The sequence below is a fragment of the Lepisma saccharinum genome, chromosome 23, assembly GCF_977018435.1.
Source record: "Lepisma saccharinum chromosome 23, izLepSacc3.1, whole genome shotgun sequence".
NCBI classification, from domain to species: Eukaryota; Metazoa; Arthropoda; class Insecta; order Zygentoma; family Lepismatidae; genus Lepisma; species Lepisma saccharinum.
Genome location: NC_139251.1, coordinates 5,387,698 through 5,408,216, shown reverse-complemented (window position 1 = coordinate 5,408,216; position 20,519 = coordinate 5,387,698). Strand labels below are relative to the sequence as shown.

General features: G+C 37.7%; 3 protein-coding genes across 3 annotated transcripts; all 3 read right to left on the bottom strand.

Moving 5' to 3' along the window:
• Positions 1-6,799: 6,799 nt before the first annotated feature.
• Positions 6,800-7,336, bottom strand: LOC145977850 (uncharacterized). The gene has a single exon (XM_083110173.1). The coding sequence runs from the start codon at positions 7,334-7,336 to the stop codon at positions 6,800-6,802; it is 537 nt and encodes a 178-aa protein (XP_082966299.1).
• A 183-nt stretch (positions 7,337-7,519) lies between these two features.
• LOC145977849 (uncharacterized) lies at positions 7,520-8,176 on the bottom strand. The gene has a single exon (XM_083110172.1). It carries the CDS (start codon positions 8,174-8,176, stop codon positions 7,520-7,522), a length of 657 nt encoding a protein of 218 aa, XP_082966298.1.
• An 18-nt stretch (positions 8,177-8,194) lies between these two features.
• On the bottom strand, positions 8,195-12,010 carry LOC145977848 (uncharacterized). The gene has a single exon (XM_083110171.1). The coding sequence runs from the start codon at positions 12,008-12,010 to the stop codon at positions 8,195-8,197; it is 3,816 nt and encodes a 1,271-aa protein (XP_082966297.1).
• Positions 12,011-20,519: the final 8,509 nt, after the last annotated feature.

The window sequence follows — 20,519 nt, the reverse complement described above, 5'->3', positions numbered from 1 at the left end:
ATGACATTTTTTGTCACAAAAAAAGGTTTTCTCTCACCAGTGTCTGGGCAACCGAATGGAGTACTTTCACTTTTACTGGTGCTTAGGCATTTAGGTTAGATTTTGTGATTACAATAAAAAAAAATATAATTTTACATTCCCGTCGTGATAAAAAATAGATTTGCGATAAATTCTAATGTCCGTAACTCTGTAAATATACGTTTCTATGCCTCCAAGCTTCTGATATAGTCTTAACAACAGTTAATCTTTCCATGGGGAATTTTTCCTGGAAATTCGAGGAAGTACGTAATTTAGTACACTCGACCTGCAATTAATACAACTTAAAACATAGTGTCAAAATTTCCTTTAAAATCTTTATCATCAGTTCACATACTGTACAAATCATGCGTACCATTTTTTCCTCCTATATATAACATATGGTAGTGGTGCCTAATTTAAGTATTTTATAGTACCGTAATTTCATTTACTGGTTGCAACAGGACAATATGTTGCAGAAAATTAATTGTTCTTATTTTGTGCGGCATCGTTATTTTACATTTTGATGTGACGTGGGTGGAATGTTTTCATACATTTCCCAGGTGTATCAAAATATATTTTTTAAGTAGTATTTTATTTCGCGATTGCTAAGCTTAAGGAATGTTGCAAAAATATCAGCTTTAATTAATGTAATTAACAATGAGAAGGAAAATGGCACGAAGTATTTAATTCTTTAGGTACATCGTAGCAACAATTCACAATAGGCTACATACGTATTTCAGTCTCCCCCAGATTTGTTCCAATTGCCCTTATGTTCATACCCAATAATATTAATAACATACTAACATGACGTACTTACTCGAAATACGACTGAAACGAAGTGGGCTTGCAATTCTTCTTTCTTCAAACCCATCCTCCGCAACAGCTGATAGTGTCCATCTTGAAAATCTGCAGCCGTGAACGAACTCGGTAGGTGCCTGGCTTGTGAGTAGGTTCCACTCGTTTTCTGTTAGCGCGTCCGTAACCGTATTCGTTAACGAAGAGTGGAGACTACACTAAATGGCATTCGGTAGCCTTTCTTGACAAAAACGTCACGAACTTGTTAGACCTTAACGTGTGGACAGTTCAAGACTAAGGCCCCAGGTTCGACGTACCGGACCCTATATTCCTTGCTGCCTTTCTGGAGGGAAAACTTGGATCTCTAAACCACGCGCCCAAATGCTCTCTCTTACGCCAGCGTAATTGGTTCACGTGACCATTCCTGCCTTCTGAAGCAGACGACAGCGGTAGAATTCCTACCCTGTTCTTCGCATTCGTGCCACTCGTGCTATGTGTTGTTACAATACGAAATATTTGACTGACGTAACTTTACCAAACTGAAATATAGCACTTCATAATGGCCACTGCATTGTATAATTTATACACACACAGCGATGTGAATTAAAAACTAAAAGATCAACACAGTTTTTGTCAAATAAGTTGCTGAAGTCCTCGTGGTAGAAGTTCAGTCTGTGGCTACTCTACCACTTAATAAAAAAAATAGTTTTGCGGGTTATTAATTCTTCGTTATTATGTAACTGCTCAATATTGTATCAATGGAAATGTTTAGCATTCATTTGAAAACTCTTAACATCGAATGGTCTCTGGACAAAATTATTTCAAAATGTTTATCAACATTCTCAAAACGTAATAAACAGTGGTCTGAATTACTAATCAGCACTGTTACGTTAGTAGAGTGCACGATAGTTGGATCATCAGCCCACCTCCATGTCAGAGTGCCAAGACGACAGAGGCCCCTGATTCGAATCCCGGGGTGAGCACGGGTGTTCTTTCATCAATATCATCATCACTCATATTCATATTCGCGATTAACCAAAAGTGGCAGAAAAGCGAAGTAAAATAAACCAAATCAATCATTAGAAAGATCATTCACAACAATGACGTCTACTGTTGTCCAGAGGCTTGTGTTTCAGGTAGATTTTATAATGATTTGTGTCATGCCGAAAGGTATAAAACACCAGAGTTCAAAACATTTGTTGCATAGTGAGGCATCTAATTTTCTACCTAAAAACTGCATGGATGATGATGCTTTATTGCAAACCCAGCTGACTTCAGGTAAATAAACAACACCTGTGGCGACTAATTCCATAAGTAAATTATTAACCAAAAAAGGGCCGACCTTTCCTTCGGACTTGGCGTTCCCACCCCAAATGCCCATGCTACGCCACTGGTGTCTACACGCCAGATCATCGTTAGCCTGCAAAATGCAATCCATGTTTCACAATGACGTAAGCATTTGTAGAATTGATTTGTATATCATTCTCTTTTTTTTCCGAAAAACGCGAGCCAAAATATTGCATATTATGTGATATGCTCATTACTTCTCAGGAACACTCGCGACCTTCAACTAGTTTCATCCTTAAACAAAATTGCGGGTTAGGATCTTAACAGATACTTCCAAGACAATATTCAAAGAATACTGTAACAAACGCAGAATTTAAAAAGTTTCTACTACATCCCTGGGGAGTAAAGGCGGCTGGATCGTGGTTCTGATCATATGACTTCCAAAATGGCTGAACTCGAGAATATGTGGGGCCCTACTGCCACTGCCACATCCCCTAAATGTGTCTTAATGGAACTGGGCTATACGCACGAGGAACTTTACATTACCATTACTACTAATTACTCATGTCAGTAATTTTGGTATTTTTGATTATAAGTACTTGGGTATTATTTGTATAAACATCATCAGCTTTCGAGACAGGTTCATTTAGAGCAGCACAGTAATAATTAATAATTTAAGGCAACACATCAATCATGGACATTAATAGTTTAATTACGGTTGTATATTTTTATTTAAATTTTCCTTATTTATTTTCAAAGAGTTATGGCAATTATTTCATTAATTTATTTTAATTTTATTTTATTATGATGAGGCAATTTAATTTAATTTTAAGAAAAGGCAATGGAAATAAGTTTGGGTTCTTGTGCATAAAGGTGAATTATATCTACCCATCCTTTGCAATTTCCTTTCTTTATTATAATTTTCCCTTTTAACCTAACCTGTCTATACGGAACGACGTGGACAAGCAATGCCTACACCATCCATGGGCACTTTTCATGACGGACATCCGCAGGCAGTCTATTACTACCATGCAGAAAGACTTATTACCATACTACAAGGAAGCATGCAGACATTTTCTACTATTATACGAGGACTACATTTTTCCCGGAAAGCTATATTCAACCAGGAATTTTCCAGTTCAATGGATTCCAGACTTTCAACGACACCTAGTGAAGGAAGCAGATAATAATTTCCCTCAACTTTGTTTGCAGTTGGGACAACATTTTTTCCCATTTCCCAAGTTCTACGGGTAATTTCCTACATTTTTTACATTGCCTTACACTAATACAAGAAGAGAAGCAGCAAGAAGATATATCCCACAAGCAGCAGTTTTGTTACAACAACTACAGAGTTATTATTCAAGTTGTGCTACAGTGGTTTTCAACATATACACATGCATTATGGGAAAGAATAGTTTCTCATAGACCTTCTTCCCATGTTCAGTGCAGTACCATGCATGCTAGCCAGTCTGTACATGCATTATAGTTCTTATTTTACTACAAGGAGGCGACAAGCGCCAGTTGTGTCCATTAACTAGCGCTAGCAACGACTAGTGTAATTTTTTTTAAGAAGAAATTTTGCAATTTGAATAAATAAATGGACAGGCAAGCAATAAAAAGCATAACTACAGCACTTTCGAACATTTCAGGAAGCATGCTTTAGTGCCAATATTTTATGCATATGTTTATCGCAAGCAGTTATTATTATTATTTTTTTTTTCTCACCAACATGGAATATCAAAAGCGACACATTTGTTCGCAGAACATTTTCTGATATTTATAATTCGAGAACACAGTTTTGGACACTTGCAAGATATTTTTTTTCTTCTTTGTGCAGTTATATATCAATATGTTACAAGGCTATATAAATGCAAGGCTATATTACAGTGTATATATTAACATAATTGAGAAAATTGAACGCTATATCTACGTTTTTACCAGCGACAGTTTTCAGTGTAACTAATTATATGCATCGAATATTGTATAATAATACATCGGAATGTGCAACATAGCCAGTGCAAGTTCATATATTTGACGACGTCAGGAGTGAAGTGGCTACGCAGTTATCAAAACGTATTACACTTTGGTATAACCAGGCTTTCACACAGGCAAAACAGTGAGATGTGTATATTGTGACAATGTTCTACATGCCTACTTACGTTTCTACTTACTTGTGCACCTTTTTAAGGTTTTGTAGTTTATTTGAAGGGTCCATTACGGGCTCCAATTTATAGAAACATTGGGAACTAGTTTTCCTGGTAAGAACAGCAGCCATTTCATGTTTTGTTAACATGGCAAGCTACGCCTTGCACAGACTATTGACTGAGTGATCGTGAAATGAGCAATTCTACATAATAAACATTACGTACACACAAATGTGGTACATTGAGAGTTATATCGCTAAACTACACGAACTCTTGTGATTCCTAGTCATATAATAGTACATATTATTGTTTTTTATATCATAAGAACATACGAATTTGTTATTTTTAATTGTCATGTTTAGGGAATGGAATTCTTTTTTTCGGGATTCGGCAAACAAGAGAAAGTTATGTTTGGTGGTTTTTATTTTGTATATTTGGTTTTTTTTAAGAAAATATATGGAATTGGCGAACCTGGGTCATGTCAAGCTTTGCGATTTGACTTTTAAATTTTCAATAGGGAAAATTTTTCTCCGCGTGGGCGAACGTATCAATCCCTAAGATTGTATGTTTATTTTATTAAGTCTCTCTGAACGCTTCACGTTGACCAGGGCATTCACTTGTTTTTCTCAGCTGTCTCAACCTCTGAGGCATGTTTACAATGCATTGTGTTGTGCCATGCAAACCTCCTGAGCATTCAGGAAACAGATAATACTTGTGGTTATAGAGTCAGCGGTTTGCATGGTAGCAATGAAATAACACGATTCGGCATAGAGGAAGAGCTCGATGGCCTAGTAATATAGAGGCGAGACAAGCTGGGAGAGGACTGACTTTTGGGATTGAGTTGAGAGAGACGAGGTTGTCAGCAAGAGAGTAGGTCAGAAGTGGAAGGACGCTTTGGTCAGCATAGTGGAGAAGCTTACAGAGGACTTCGCTTATTTTGATTCAGCTAAAGACTTGAGATAGACAGGTAATTATCCTACATTCAGCCATGATTCAGGTTCAACGGTTCATACAGCCCAACGAGTGACCATTGTCTTTTCTGTAGTTAACTTCCTTAGTGTGATTTTGTACCTTTCGCATTGCCAAGCGATAACTCGTCATCCAATGACGAGTGGTCTCATCAAGAGGATGAATGATGACCAATTTACATCACCCCAGCAATTAATTGCATAAACAACTGGTTCAGATCCCTTCATTCTTTAGAATGACACTCCTTCATTATGTCTCCATTGCTAACCTGGTTAATTCCCAATCAGGACAGCAATTAGTCGATGCACTAAAAATACTTCAAATTTAAAATGAAAAATATGGCGGCGCGCCCACATTGACACACACACACACACACACACACACACAAACAGATAAGAGAGGGGGGCGCGGGGGGATAGGAACACAAAATCCTTCCACAAACTGTCAAGACTCCAACAGAGAGTTTGGCGGAAACAAGTTTGCGTGATTTTGCTACTGCTGCTACTGCCCCCCCCCCAACTTTTTTATCTATACAGGAGCAATGAAGAGTTTCCAACTCGCTTCCGAGTTGGTAGGAAAAGGAAAGTACATTTCATTTGATCCCTTCTGTAGATCCCAGTTTCTGCTGTAGCACTGCCTAATGCTCCAGTATTGTGGCAGTGTTTCAGCACCTCTCCCCATGTTTCACTGCTTTGGCCAGTCAGCACTTACTGCTTTATTGGCTGTCTATAAGATATACAGAAAACAAGGAAATGTTATTCTACAAATTCCACTCTAATACATTTCTGAACTTCAGTAATGATACAAATAAATTTAAAATATTTTATTTTTGGCTAAGCTGATAATTCCATTTATTCCTGTCATATTAATTCTTGAGTATGTCTCAGCAATTTATATAAAGCTAAATGATTATGCCTAGCCTTACCCCTCTCCCCAAATTACATTAATTCATGTATAAATGTATGATCTAATTATGATTTGATTCACACATTTTAAGCACAAATTATGCAGCTCCATTGTTCAAGAAACGTACCATTACGGAATACATTCTAACTACCATAACTCCATAACTTTAAAACTTCTGACATCGCCTTTGAATGAGTCCGATCACTGGACCAAAATGATTTTGTGTGTGGCCACTGATGAACCAAAATGTGCTTGGCTGTTGGGCCGAGATGGGTCTGTCTAAATTGTACGATGCACGCCAAAGAAAATGATAGTACTTACTGCGTGTCGCTGTCACAAACCCATACCTCTGGAGTGGAGGACCATATTATATTCCATAAGGTGATTCGACTCGGATGATTGCAATTGACACTCACTGATAATAACGAAGATATATTGACTAAAACAAAAGATTACATGTATATACAAACTTGCTGCACTGCAACGCGATGCACGGAATGAAACTACCACGCACACTCGGCCATATTGTCTCGCGAACTGACTGAGCGTCACTCTCTCTCTTTGTTCGAGATTAAACATAAAACAAAACTGAATTCCCCTGACATCTATTGTTAAAAATATCAATTATGACTTGAGACATATTCCCCCCTCTTGGTCAAACAACGTTTGACCAACTAAATTCACTCATCTCCGTCCTTATTGCACTGAGGGAGTGGAACTAGTCTGTGAATCGATCTCTTGAAGATCCCTGAAGCTGTATGCACTGTGGCCACTCGCACTAAGCCGTCTCTTCCTGGCTGGACGCTGGTAACTCTTCCCAATTTCCATGATAGGGGAGGCAAGTGGTCGTCTTTGATAAGAACTATCAAACCTAGTTTGAAGTTTTCTTGTACGCTAGTCCACTTGGAACGTTGCTGAAGACTGTTTAAATACTCCTTGGACCATCGCTGCCAAATGTTTTGATGAAAGCTTTGGAGTCTCTGCCATCTGGACAGTCTATTTCCTGGGAGGTCAGTGAGGTCTGGCTCGGGAAAGGAAGTAAGGGCTGAACCAATGAGAAAATGTCCAGGAGTGAGAGCACTTAAATCTTCAGGATCGTCGGATAAAACAGTCAGAGGCCTTGAATTTAGGCATGCTTCTATTTGTGTGAGCAAAGTTGCAAATTCCTCAAAATTCAATGTTGACTTTCCTACTACTCTGACTAAATGACACTTCATGCAGCGTATTCCACTCTCCCATATTCCTCCGAAATGTGGTGAGTTAGGTGGAATGAAATGCCACTGGAAGGATTCAGAACTCGCGTACTCATGAATATTTTGTGTGAATTCCTGCGACGAAAATAAGCTATGTAGCTCTTCAAGTTCGTTTCTTGCCCCGACGAAATTCTTGCCATTGTCACTTTACAGATTGGCACATTTACCTCTACGAGATGTAAATCTTCGCAAGGCTGCGATAAATGCGTCTGTGGTGAGATCGGAGACGAGCTCTAAATGTATAGCCTTGGTGGCTAGACAAATGAATAAAGCCACGTATGATTTACGATGAACTTTGCTGCGTGGCGAATGCGATTTAAATAGAAAAGGTCCGCAATAGTCTACACCAGAGTTGAGAAATGGCCTTGATGGTGTGACTCTAGGTGAAGGAAGTTGACCCATGAGTTGCTTGGCCGTGGTTGCCTTCAACTTGTAACAAGCGAGGCAATTGTGAATTACTTGCTTGATTGTACGCCTTGCTCGTACAATCCAGTATTGTTGCCTGAGGGATGACAACAATAACTGTGATCCTGCATGAAGCTGTCTCAAATGTTCCGCTTCTATTATGAGCTGTGTCAGGTGACCTTTCGAAGGTAGAATAATTTGATGTTTTGTTTCATACGTCAAATTGCTATTCTTGAGTCTTCCTCCAACGCGAAGAAGGTTGTTGCTGTCCAAAAATGGGTGCAGGCTCTTCAATGTGCTGTTGGCTGAAACTTGTTGGTGCCGTTGAAGATCTTGAATTTCAGACTTGTAGCTTGATAGCTGAACAGTCTTGATGCATGTATGCAATGCTGATTGCATTTCCTTTGTTGAAAGACTTCATTTTACTTTGTTGTTGGACTTTCTGCAGTTATGTATGAATCGCTGACAGAAAGCTATCACTCGAGTTAATTTCGATAATTTGGAGAATCGTTCGATTGTTTGCTCAAGCGAACTCTGGCAAATTGATACTGCCGTTATGCTTATTCCCTCCGGTATTTCTACTTTCCTTGGCTGCTGCGTAAGTGGCCAATGATCTTCTGTATCTGTTAACCAATGTGGCCCATGCCACCATAAATGACTATGTTGTATTGAAGTGGGTTCAATACCTCTTGAGATTATGTCTGCCGGGTTATCTGCTGAAGGAACATGTTTCCAATCACTAATTTGCGTAATATCTTGAATCTCTGCTACCCGGTTGGCTACAAAGGTTTTCCATCTGTTGGATGGTGCTGCTAACCATGCCAATACAATTTGTGAGTCCGACCAGAGATGTATCTCGTCTACCTTCAGACGTAAAACTGGTAATACCTTGTGGACTAATCTTGCTAGGAGTAATGATGCACATAATTCAAGACGAGGTAATGTCACCTTCTTGACTGGCGCTACTCGTGATTTAGCACAAAGTAGATTTACTGCTGTTTCACCTTTGTGTTTAGTTGAATGCACATACAAACATGCACCGTAAGCATATTGAGATGCATCCGCAAATCCATGTATCTGGATATTTCTAACTCTTCCATTAATTAGAACAAAACGATTGACTTCGATGAGTTTAATTGCAGGGAGTTGTCTGCGCAACTGTTGCCATTTCTGATTCAAGTCTTGTGGAAGTTCTTCATCCCACTGAACATTGCATGTCCACAATTGTTGAAGAAATGATTTGTATGTAATAACAATTGGAGTGATGAGACCTAAAGGGTCAAATATTGACGCAACGACTGATGCTACCTGTCGTTTAGTGCTTGATATTTCGACGTTATTCGCTACTTCAGAAGCTTTGCTGTTGATCAGTAATTTATCTGCAATAGGATCCCAAGATAAGCCTGAAGTCTTCACTTCTGAATCGTGAAATTCGACTGGAAGCTTCATTTCACGCATGGCTGGTGGAACTGCTTCTAGCACTGTCGTGCTGTTCGAACACCATTTACGCAAAGTAAATCCTCCACGCTGCATAATGTTAATTAATTCTGCCTGAATCTGCAATGCTTCAGCTACGTCTTGTGCTCCGCTCACTACGTCATCAACTAACATGTCTTCCTTGATGATACTACTTATGCGAGGATGCCTGCTGATTTCGCTGTCTGCCAGTTGCTGTAAGCATCTAGTAGCTAGGAATGATGCCGAAGCTGTGCCATATGTAAGCGTTCGGAGCTCAAAAACTTCAATTGGATGCTTGTTGGAGCTTCTCCACAATATTCGCTGTAATGGATTGTCATCTTTTTGCACCTTAATCATTCTATACATTTTCTCTACATCTCCTGTGAATGCTATAGGATGTGTGCGAAATCTTGTCATGATGGAGAATAAATCTTGTTGTATGGTGGGCCCGACCATCAATATGTCATTGAGGCTTTTGCCACTTGTGGTTTTGGCCGATCCGTCGAAAACAACACGGACCTTGGTGGTGGAACTCTGTGGTTTGATTACTGCGTGATGTGGCAAATAGTAGGCTACCCTGTGGTCATGAGACATCGGTAATTGTCCTACAGGTACCATGTGACCTAGCTGTTCATATTCATTCATGAATTCTGTGTAAGGAATCCTTAGTTCCGGTTGATGCTCAAGTCTTTTCTCTATTTGGAGAAATCTCTTGGTGGCATGTTGAAGTGAATCGCCTAATGCTTCTCGGCTTTCTTTGAGTGGAAGTCGAACGATGAATTTGCCTGTTTCGTCCCTCACCGTGTTTTCACAATAGTGACGCTCACAGCTGATTTCTTCCTTTGTTCTATGCCTGGTATATATCTCCTCAAGGTCCCAAAATCGCTGAAGCTGTAGGTGGAGACTTTCTTCCGTTCGAAGGAAGCATGATATCGATGAATTGTTGCCACTGCATTGTTGTGGAAGGCGTCCTGCGACTATCCATCCGAATTCAGTGTTTTGTAGAATCGGCAAATCAACTGAACGTGTTATGCGATCAGGCTTGAGAATTTCGAAGAAGATCTGGGTGCCTATTAAAAGATCTATCTTTGCTGGCACATCAAATGTCGGATCTGCCAATGTTACATGTCTTGGTATTTTGATTGATGCTCGGTCGACTCGATGTGAAGGTAAGTTGCTTGTGAGCCGCGGCAATATTGAGCATTCAATGTTGGAACGCCATGTGCTTATTCTAGATTGCAAATGAAAATCCACCTTGAAATTTGCTTGTGACTCCGCATTGTTTATGCCTTGAATCGGTAAATGCTGAGGATGTTTCTTCAGTTTGAGACGCTGAACCAACTCTTCAGACGCAAAGTGGCTCTGGGATCCACTGTCTAGCAAGGCTCTACAGTATATCCATTGACCTGCATGATTCTTGACCTTTACCACTGCCGTGGAAAGTAACACGCGTGATGTATGTTGACCTTTGAGTGCACAATAAGAAGCTTGTGGAGTTTGATCTTGATTCTCGTTTTGCGTTGCTTGAGAATTTTCATTCTTGCCTTCTTCCGTACATTCTGTGCTGGAAAATGACGTTCTTGATATACTATCATTATGCAACAATGTGTTATGCTTGCGTGAACATTTTTTATACGAACCTGCCTTGCAAAGACGCAGTATGTGATTTGGAGATAAGCAGTTCGTGCAGAGTTTATTCCTTCTAACACAATCATACTTCTGTTTGTTAGTCGCGGCAATAAATGATGCACACCTAAAGAGAGCATGCGGCTCTTTACAAAAGAAACGAGAATTCGCACTAGTGGTACTAATGAAAGATTTCGAAAAACCCTTGTTTGATCTTACATTGTAATGCTGAGGTTTGATTGATTGTTTATTTACATCACTTGTTGCGGGCTGAATGCTTTCCAGTGCTTGACATCGTCTTTCCAAAAACGAAAAGAAATCAGCCATGCTGACAAAATCTGTTTCACTATTTTGCAGTTCCCACGCTTTCCTAGTTCCTGAATCTAGCTTAGACACAAAATGCTGAGTGAGTAACATATCCGCTAAAGGTACATCTGTGTAAAGCGCATTTACTGCATTCAAGTTGCTTGTCGCACATCCCACAAAGGAACGCAATTCCTGAGCACTTTCCTTGCTGACTGCCTTGATGTGCAATATTTCATGAATGTACGATGATGCGATTAGCTTCTTGTTTGAATATCTACTCACTAACAACTTCCAGGCCACTGCGTAGTTTGCCTCCGTGATGGGTAAGTTTTGAATGAGCTTGTACGCCTCGCCCTTGAGCGACGAACGTAGATACTGAAACTTCTGAATGGAAGCGATGCCTTTGTTATTATGTATTAAAGACGTGAAAGTGTCTTCATAGGACAACCAGTGCCGATAATCACCCTCAAACGTTGGCAATTCTATTGTGGGAAGTTTGAGCCGGGTTGCTGTGACATGCGATGTGTTGACAGCATCATGCTCCGCTTGAACCTTATCATGCTGCGATAATAAAGCTTGCATCCGGGCACTCAACTTGTAGTACGCCGTTTCCAATTCGTCTCTGACGTCATCCTGCGATGAACCAGTTTCAGCTTCTAACTGATCTTGCACTTGCTCAATGTCCACCCAAATGCGAGACAATGCATTGAAACGAGTACGCACTTCTTGAATGTTTCCTTCACTTTCACTGAATTGATTGACGAAAGTTTCCATTCGAGTGATTTTTCCTTTTAATGTCCCTCGTTGTCTAACGAGACGCTGCTGCACTTCGCTCTCACTCATTTTTATGAAGAACACGAAAGGTTAAAGGAAATAAATGTAAGGAAATGAGCCAGACAAAGTAAAATATACTTACCGACCTCCTGCGCCGTTGTCGTGAAGAAAATGATGCATGAAAAGTATCGTCTAGCTGTTTACATTCCTTTGCTGCGAACGACAATGGAGCTGCATTGTTGGCAATATGGCTGCTGTAAGAAACTGTTGTTTCCGCACTGCACTAGCACTTGACCTTGAACTTGAACAGAATGTCACGTAGCTGAAACATCCGTGCCGGAAAGGACCAAAATGAATGAGTCCGGTCACTGGACCAAAATGAATGTTTTGTGTGTGGCCACTGATGAACCAAAATGTGCTTGGCTGTTGGGCCGAGATGGGTCTGTCTAATTGTACGATGCACGCCAAAGAAAATGATAGTACTTACTGCGTGTCGCTGTCACAAACCCATACCTCTGGAGTGGAGGACCATATTATATTCCATAAGGTGATTCGACTCGGATGATTGCAAATGACACTCACTGATAATAACGAAGATATATTGACTAAAACAAAAGATTACATGTATATACAAACTTGCTGCACTGCAACGCGATGCACGGAATGAAACTACCACGCACACTCGGCCATATTGTCTCGCGAACTGACTGAGCGTCACTCTCTCTCTTAGTTCGAGATTAAACATAAAACAAAACTGAATTCCCCTGACATCTATTGTTAAAAATATCAATTATGACTTGAGCCATACATAACTCCATAACTTTAAAACTTCTGACATCGCCTTTATGTAGTATATGTGTGTGTGGGGGCACAACAAATTGTCAAACTTGACTAGATACTTTCACAATGTAACTGCTTACAATACTAATCATAGGGATTTTTCACAGGACACACACACACACACACACACACACACACACACACACACACACACACCCACACACACACATATATATATATATATATTTGTAGAAGTCACACTGAACCTAATAACCACTGTAATTGATTGTTTACGCAAACCTAAGTAACATTACTTATGAACAAAAACTGAACCTGTATCCAAGTTCCTGACCTAAACATCATCATGATTAAGAAATAAATCTCTTTTGGGGGAAGACCAAGGAGGGCTTCTTCTCACCTAGCAACCATTTTTGTGGTAAAAACTTGGAAATATCCGAATAGGCACAGGGAACATAATGGCATTCTATCACGATGCACCACACCATTTTCATGCTGTTTGATCTTTTTGATATAATAATGTGTTTAGACCTCTGGACTCTCACAAGGAAATGAAATATTTTTGCGTGTTGCGTTGCTTTTAGCCTGCAGAAATATGGTATAGTGAAGAAAAGTATATCAGATACTTTAACATGAAAGTATTGTGCAAGTGAATATACCACCTAACACGACATATCACAACAGCAGTTATAATATAACATTGTTAGGTTAGGAGGGTTAGGTATGGGGCTGATAGCAATTTTCGATGTGTTCTTTAGCTATCTGAGTGTGCACAAAACCGGTTTTTACTCGTAAAAAGTGGCGAAACAACTTTGTCATGGCAAGTTGTTACTTGCGCTGACCATATTTGGGGATTAAATATTTCAGCTATTTGTGATTTTTGCATGTTAGAACCAATTTTATATGGTACCCTTTTGGTGGGGGAAAACGCCTTTCATTGGTTCATTTCGTGTTGTTTGACATTGGTACTTACCTATTATGCATCGCCAAACATTATTTAAGGTGGGATTTTGCTTTTCTCACGAAAATAACTCACATTACGAGTATTATTGTTCTTCCTTTTTTCGCTTTCGTAAGGCACAATATGGCGTTCACTGCTTGACGGGTCGTGGATCATCCGTGGGTATGCAGTGTTTCCAACCTTCCTAACCCATAAATACCTGAATAGCCTCACAAGTCATTGACGAATAGCAACACAAACCATTGACGGATAGCCCCAATATTCATTCACGGATAGCCACAAAAACATTCACGGATAGCCCCAAAAAACATTCACGGATAGCCCAAAAAACATTCACGAAAAACCCCAAAAAACATTTACGGATAGCCCCACGAACAATTTACGGCAAGGTTAGTTTAGGTTCTGTTAGGTTAGGCAAGCATATTTAAAATTTTGTTCGTAAAACAATGCGAAAGAGCTTAAAAAGTACCCTTCACATCTTGCAAAACAACGGTGTGGTTTGAAACACTGAATGCGGGTTATGTCATCAAACGTACGGAACATGCGGTTTACGTACGGGAAGAACGGTAATTGTGCGTCGGAGATGTATTTCTCTTCGAAAATACATCATTTCCTGGTCAAATAGATTCAACGATGAAAGAAAATACCTCCACGAAATTTCAAAATGCCACAGAAACTCATTTCCATAAGTAGTTTCTCCTGAAAAATTGAAGAATTGTGTTTTCACTATATCGAAACGTTACCTTTCATATTACATAAATGATCGAAATCTGTCATTTAAAAAAAATATATTGTCGAGGGAGTACAGTGAGACTACTGACCCCCTAATGGGCCAAAGTTCCTTTTGTTTTATTCCGATTTTATTATGCTACAAATGCAAATTTTTACATGGATCGATTTCTATTTACGTCTGTCAGCAATTCTGCGGAGTTTTAGCGATTGCTTAAGATTTTCTTCAATATATGCTTTCGTGGTTAGGTTAGTCAGGTCTTGTATGGTTCTATTAGAATGAAAATAATGTCACTAAATACACTCTACTAAGGTTCCGATTTACATCTACATTCATTCTCACTAGTCTAAGAGAATTACTGTCGCTTGTCAACAGATAATATGTTGTCCATGGGAAGTGCTCAGGCCTGCGTAAGGTAATTTTTAACTTTATTTTTTCAATATAAATAACTTTTTTGGCATCCAAACAGTGCCCATTACTTCAAAGAAGGTTCAAAATTCGTGTGACAATAATTTCCAAAATTATGCGATAATTAGTCTTTCTGCTTGGAAAATTTGAAAACAAAACCATAAAAGAATCGGAACCGTTAACTTATAATGTTAGAGGGTATAATATACGATAGAAACCAACATCGTTGCACTGCTACGCCAGTGGTATACAATCCAAAGGTAAAATATTATAAATATTTCATTAACTGCTGACAAAATTCCTGGCCCAAATCACCTGCCTCAAGAAACGAACCCTGGTTGTACGTGTGGTAGTCAACATGCTACTCTGACTGAGCTATCGCATCTGTGTAAACGTAAAACATGCTTGCACAACTTTTAATGTATTATACTGTATATTCAGCATTAACAGATATTACTTACGTACTTGCATAATAAATAATACCAATTAAGATGCGATCAAAACAGCCTCAAATTTATGCATTGAACTTCTACGCCTATATTTATTCCAATTTAACATATTTTATAATAGTTAACTTCAGTAATGTTGAACTTACCAGTAAATGTAGGTAAGAAGATTTTAAATCCCCGTGAAGTTGGTAGAACTAGCAGAACTGTAGCTCAGATACGGAACAGATCTGTTTTGGTGGCCATCTTGTCGTTGATCACACTTGCCAGACCAAACAACAAAACATATGTATCTAATAACCAAAGAAGTTGTTTGTAATAAGCAAAGACGGAAAGGAACGCAATGCTATCTTTGGGTGAAACATAATACCATCAACCAAATATTTTTTTTAGGGAACTCAACCAAATTATTTATGTAAATTGTTGCACTGTAGGAGTAACGAAACTTTCTTTTATCGTAAGAAAGTTTCTGGAACAAAATATATTTTGCAACTGCAACTAATCCTTTCTCTCGGTGCATATCTGTGAATGTCATCTCGATCTTTAATTCGATATGTTCAATTCACGAGAGACATACACTTGCAGACCACATATTCCAATATAAAATGCATAATCGAAACATCTGAAACCAAAGATTTTTTAAATATTCCAAATTAGAATGGCGCTTAACACAAGAAGAAACACTCTTCTTTTTCGCTTGTCAGAAGCCAAAATTAAACATTTTCCAGTGTTTCCAGTCAGGCTATCCAAGTAACACAAACTTTAACAAACAATATAGACCCTCTTCTAAAAAATAAAATTAAATCTCTTTGCAAAAGGCTGTTGCATGAAAATGCGTAAGCTACTTTATCTTATATAATTTTACCATTTGTAGGTATTCCTCTTTCCTATTTTTGTTGTTAATTTTAATTGTTAATATATTCGAATGTAATTTGGTTAATTGTCTTTAAAAAATTCTGTATCAAACTATCAAGTGTCAAAAAAGTAGTGCCCATGAAAAGTTTACATTTGTGCGCATAAAGAGTGGATTCCCAGATTCGTATGGTATCTTCATGTAATGGAAGATCTTAGAATTGAAATGGAAAACAATTAATCAATAACGAGATAAATATATTTCAGTAAAACACAGGTTCTAGAATGATTTTATAATTCTCTCTCTTTCTGTACTACTATTGATTTTCAAGATAGAACAATTAAAGCGACTAAAGAATCACAATTTCACTTTACCTTAAGTAGAGCAAACATTCCTTGTGATGAAAGCCGTGAGAGTAATTTCTTTTTAATATCTCAATCTTCTGTCTTTCCCAAGATTTTTCCATATTCTGGAATGAGGATTCCGCTCTTCTTCCTCTGATTGTCCTATGGGTTGTGCAAGGTTTGTATTTGTGTTTGATGGCTCTCACAGCTCCCATGAGACAGAGGTAGAGGAATTCGAAGCACGCGACCAAACTTCCACCAAAAAACAGGGTACCAATTGCACCAAAGTTCACTGAAAAAGTAAACATTTATACACTGACTCAATTATCTACATCGGATACACTGATACGTATATTACATTTAGTTTATATTCTTGCCCGAAAAATATTCATAAATTTGCCAAATTTTTAAATTTTAAATATATTCTTTATATAATAACAAATTTAACAACTTCACAACTGCATATTTCTCTTTGCATACACTGGCGCACCGCTTTCAGCCCATGTGAAATTCCAAAGTGATCGAATCTCATGATACAAGCTATTTCAATTTTACAAAACAAAACACTGCAGATATTGTTTACTGTCAAAGTTTTCACCAGACGGAGGGAATGTTCTGACTCTCCGAATCATGAACTTGCTAAAATTTATTCTTTACTTGAAAATATAAAGAAAATGAAGGATTCAATTTAGGAGTCCAAGTACACGGGAATATGATTTTCGTGAAACACCGTTTGAAAAAAATCAATATAAAACTTGATTCAATTTATTATCTGAAAGCACTGGTGGAGTGGATGATAAATAACCAGCTCATCCTATCGTAATGCAACAGTCAGTATAGAAATTCAAGATGAGAAGAGGATAAAATAAATTATTTAAAGATCATCTTCTACCGATTGGTATCGAGGTTTTGTAGAGAGCTCGCCATCTGACACGATCTTCTGCCAACTTCCTTCCTTCACTCCACGAGATGTTTCTCCTGCTCAGGATATCCTTCATTCCCTCATTCCATGTCCTACGTGGTCTTCCATTCGGTCTCTTTACACCCAATCCTCCCATTCTTGCTTCCCATACCTGTTTAGGTATTCGATGTTCAGGCATTCTGCTGAGGTGTCCAAACCATCTGAGTTGGGCTTGCTCCACATCCTGATATATTGGTTTTGTGTTTAATGTTATTCTGATTGATTGATTTCTGATTTTGTCCCTTCTGGTCTTTCCCACTGTTCTCCTCAAATATTTCATTTCTACTGTTTGTAAGTTTTGTTTTGGTTTTTCATTAATTATCCAGGATTCACTTCCATATATCAATGTTGGTACATAAGTTGATTTGTACACAATCATTTTTGTTTTTTGGCTTATTTCCTTTTTCCCTAAAAATCCTTTGTTTATGGCATAATATAATCTGTTTGTATTCTTTATTCGAGTGTTTAATTCTTCATCTATTTTTCCATTACTATTGATTGTAACACCTAGATACTTAAAACTTTGTACTTGCTTTAGCTCTGAATCTTCAAGGCTTATTATGCAGGGTTTTTCTGTTCTCCCTATCCTTAACACACTTGTTTTATCTTTGTTTATTTTCATATATTTTTTGACATATTACTATTTATTATTTCTAAATTTTTTTGTAGGTTTGCTTGTGAATCTGCAAACAATACAATATCATCTGCATATAAAGAAAAGAAGTTTTTATTTATTTCAATAAACTCATATCATGAATGCACTATTATTCAATAATCGAACAACAATTAAAAATGTGATTCCAATGGGATAGACCAAAAATTTTCGATAGTTTTTTCGTTAAGCTGACAGATACATTAACAGCTCTTTGAAACACAGGATTATTAAAAGTCCGGTTCCAAATGCAACTCCTTCAAACCTTCATGACGAAGTGGTTAGCAAATGGCTATCTGACGTCACAGCTTACATGTTCAATCATCATAAAATTCACATTTCATTCAACGTGGCAGAAATGCAAGTAAAATGAACAAAGCAATAACAAACCAGAGGCAAGTCCGTTATTCGTGTAAATAACGAAAACTAGAAAGAGGAGAATTTTCAAAATATATGATATTCAACACAAAGTGGCTAAACTTTCACTGTTCAACACCAGACTTATACGAGAATTGTTTTAAGTTTAAAATAATAGAAACATGACATAAATAATGTATGTCATTGCAATTCCAATCTGTATTGAGTAAATTAGGAGCTGATGATAATTACAGGCAATTCAAACAAATAATGAACCTGCATATGTCTCGCGCCGGGCACAGTGTGAAACACGTATTGAAACCTGATTCTCATTTGTGTGTGAATTTAGTTTTTCTAATGGTTTGTGGAGGGAGCTTGAGTTGTGATTAACATATTCACGTTTCTTGCTTGTATCTTTTACTTAAATGATAAAATTCACTTTTTCATTATCCTTTATCAACTTATTTACTATTATTAGGCATTGACACATTTTTAACTCGAATCAGAAAGGCTACTATTCAATAAAAATGAAAATCGATTCCATATTCCCCTAGAGAGTTACAAACCGCTCAAGTGATATCCATAGGATAGAAGGTCCATTCATTTTAGATATATATCCATTATATGTTAGTAGATGTGTTTACAGTTCTCACACAATAATTAAGATTAATGCGTTTTTAATTGACATAATTTTTTATTGATTTTAAATAAGTATCGAGGGGAGCGGTATTGTTTATTAATTTAGAGAAGAGTGTAGGGGGAGTGGGGGAGATGAGGCATGGGTGATTCATGCAGTGTCGGTACTTGGCGTTTTTGACTTTCAATTAGTGTAGAATATTTACTTTATGGAACCCGTTTTCGGCATATTCGAACCCACTTGATGTACACCTTTAATATATAGTGTTGTAATCCCATCTTACCAGGGATCTGAGGTCACAGGTATGCTTCAATAACACATTTAGGTAGAGCTTAAATATACTTGTAAGTTGAACCTGCTCCGATTAAGAGGAATGAGATATGGAAGTTGAATTTAGGGGTATTTACGTTTGTTCATACCTATATTTTCATATCTTCTGGTGGATTTAGCTAACTTCTAGGTCTAGCAAATTGTCTAGCCATGCTACGAATTCTAAAACCCTCGCACTAGGGTGATTAATACAATTCTCGTATTAGGGTGATTAATATTATTATTCCATTATTAATCAAAATTAAGCTATATTTTTATATCTTATGGTGGATTCAACTAATTTCTAGGTGTGGCAAATTGTCTAACCATGATATGGATACTAAATTCGTGTTCACAGATCTAGCTTGGACCCACAGAATCATGTGACACTATGTTGATTAGTTGAAAGTGTACTTTACTTATGCTTGGGTAGTTTATTTGAAAATGGTGCCAAGGTAGTTTTTTAGATGTTAATAAACTACAGACTACTTGATTACTAGTTATTTTCTGCCTTGTTTATACCTGAGGTAGTTCCTCAAATTGGTTTCTAATACATTTGTGGCATTCTATGTAAGAGTCTCTTCTAGTAAATTAAACAATTAAAATTGTTCTGTGACACTTTCATTCTTCATATCTATGTATCATCTGTACTTTTGTAAATATGAGTAGTGCTAATTGATTGTTTCAAAATAACACTTTGTAGGTATGCATTTGTAGCCTCTGTTTTTTACCAATCGAATATCAGTTTTTGACATATTTTGACAATTTTTTGTCGATGTTTTTGCGTTTAGCGATGTTTTAGTAAAATTTCCCTTTTTTCCCACTCACACTTAGTAGGTATGCATTTGTAGCCTCTTTTTTATCAATTGAATATCAGTTTTTGACATATTTTGACAATTTTTTGTCTGTGTTTTAGCGTTTAGCGATGTTTTAGTAAAATTTCCCTTTTTTCCCAATCATACTTGGTACGAATGCCACGATCTTACGTGATATAACTTAACCTATTCATTTTTTTTTGTGCTAAACTACACGAGAGCCTCTACGTGTAATTAAATTATTTCTACGCCATACTTGGTACGAGTGCTTTTTTAGCCTCTTTTTTTATCAATTGAATATCAGTTT

What these genes read in the sequence shown, in the direction of transcription:
- LOC145977850 (XM_083110173.1), bottom strand. Translation starts at nt 7,336, where the DNA reads ATGAAGTGTCATTTAGTCAGAGTAGTAGGAAAGTCAACATTGAATTTT.
- LOC145977849 (XM_083110172.1), bottom strand. Translation starts at nt 8,176, where the DNA reads ATGCAATCAGCATTGCATACATGCATCAAGACTGTTCAGCTATCAAGC.
- LOC145977848 (XM_083110171.1), bottom strand. Translation starts at nt 12,010, where the DNA reads ATGAGTGAGAGCGAAGTGCAGCAGCGTCTCGTTAGACAACGAGGGACA.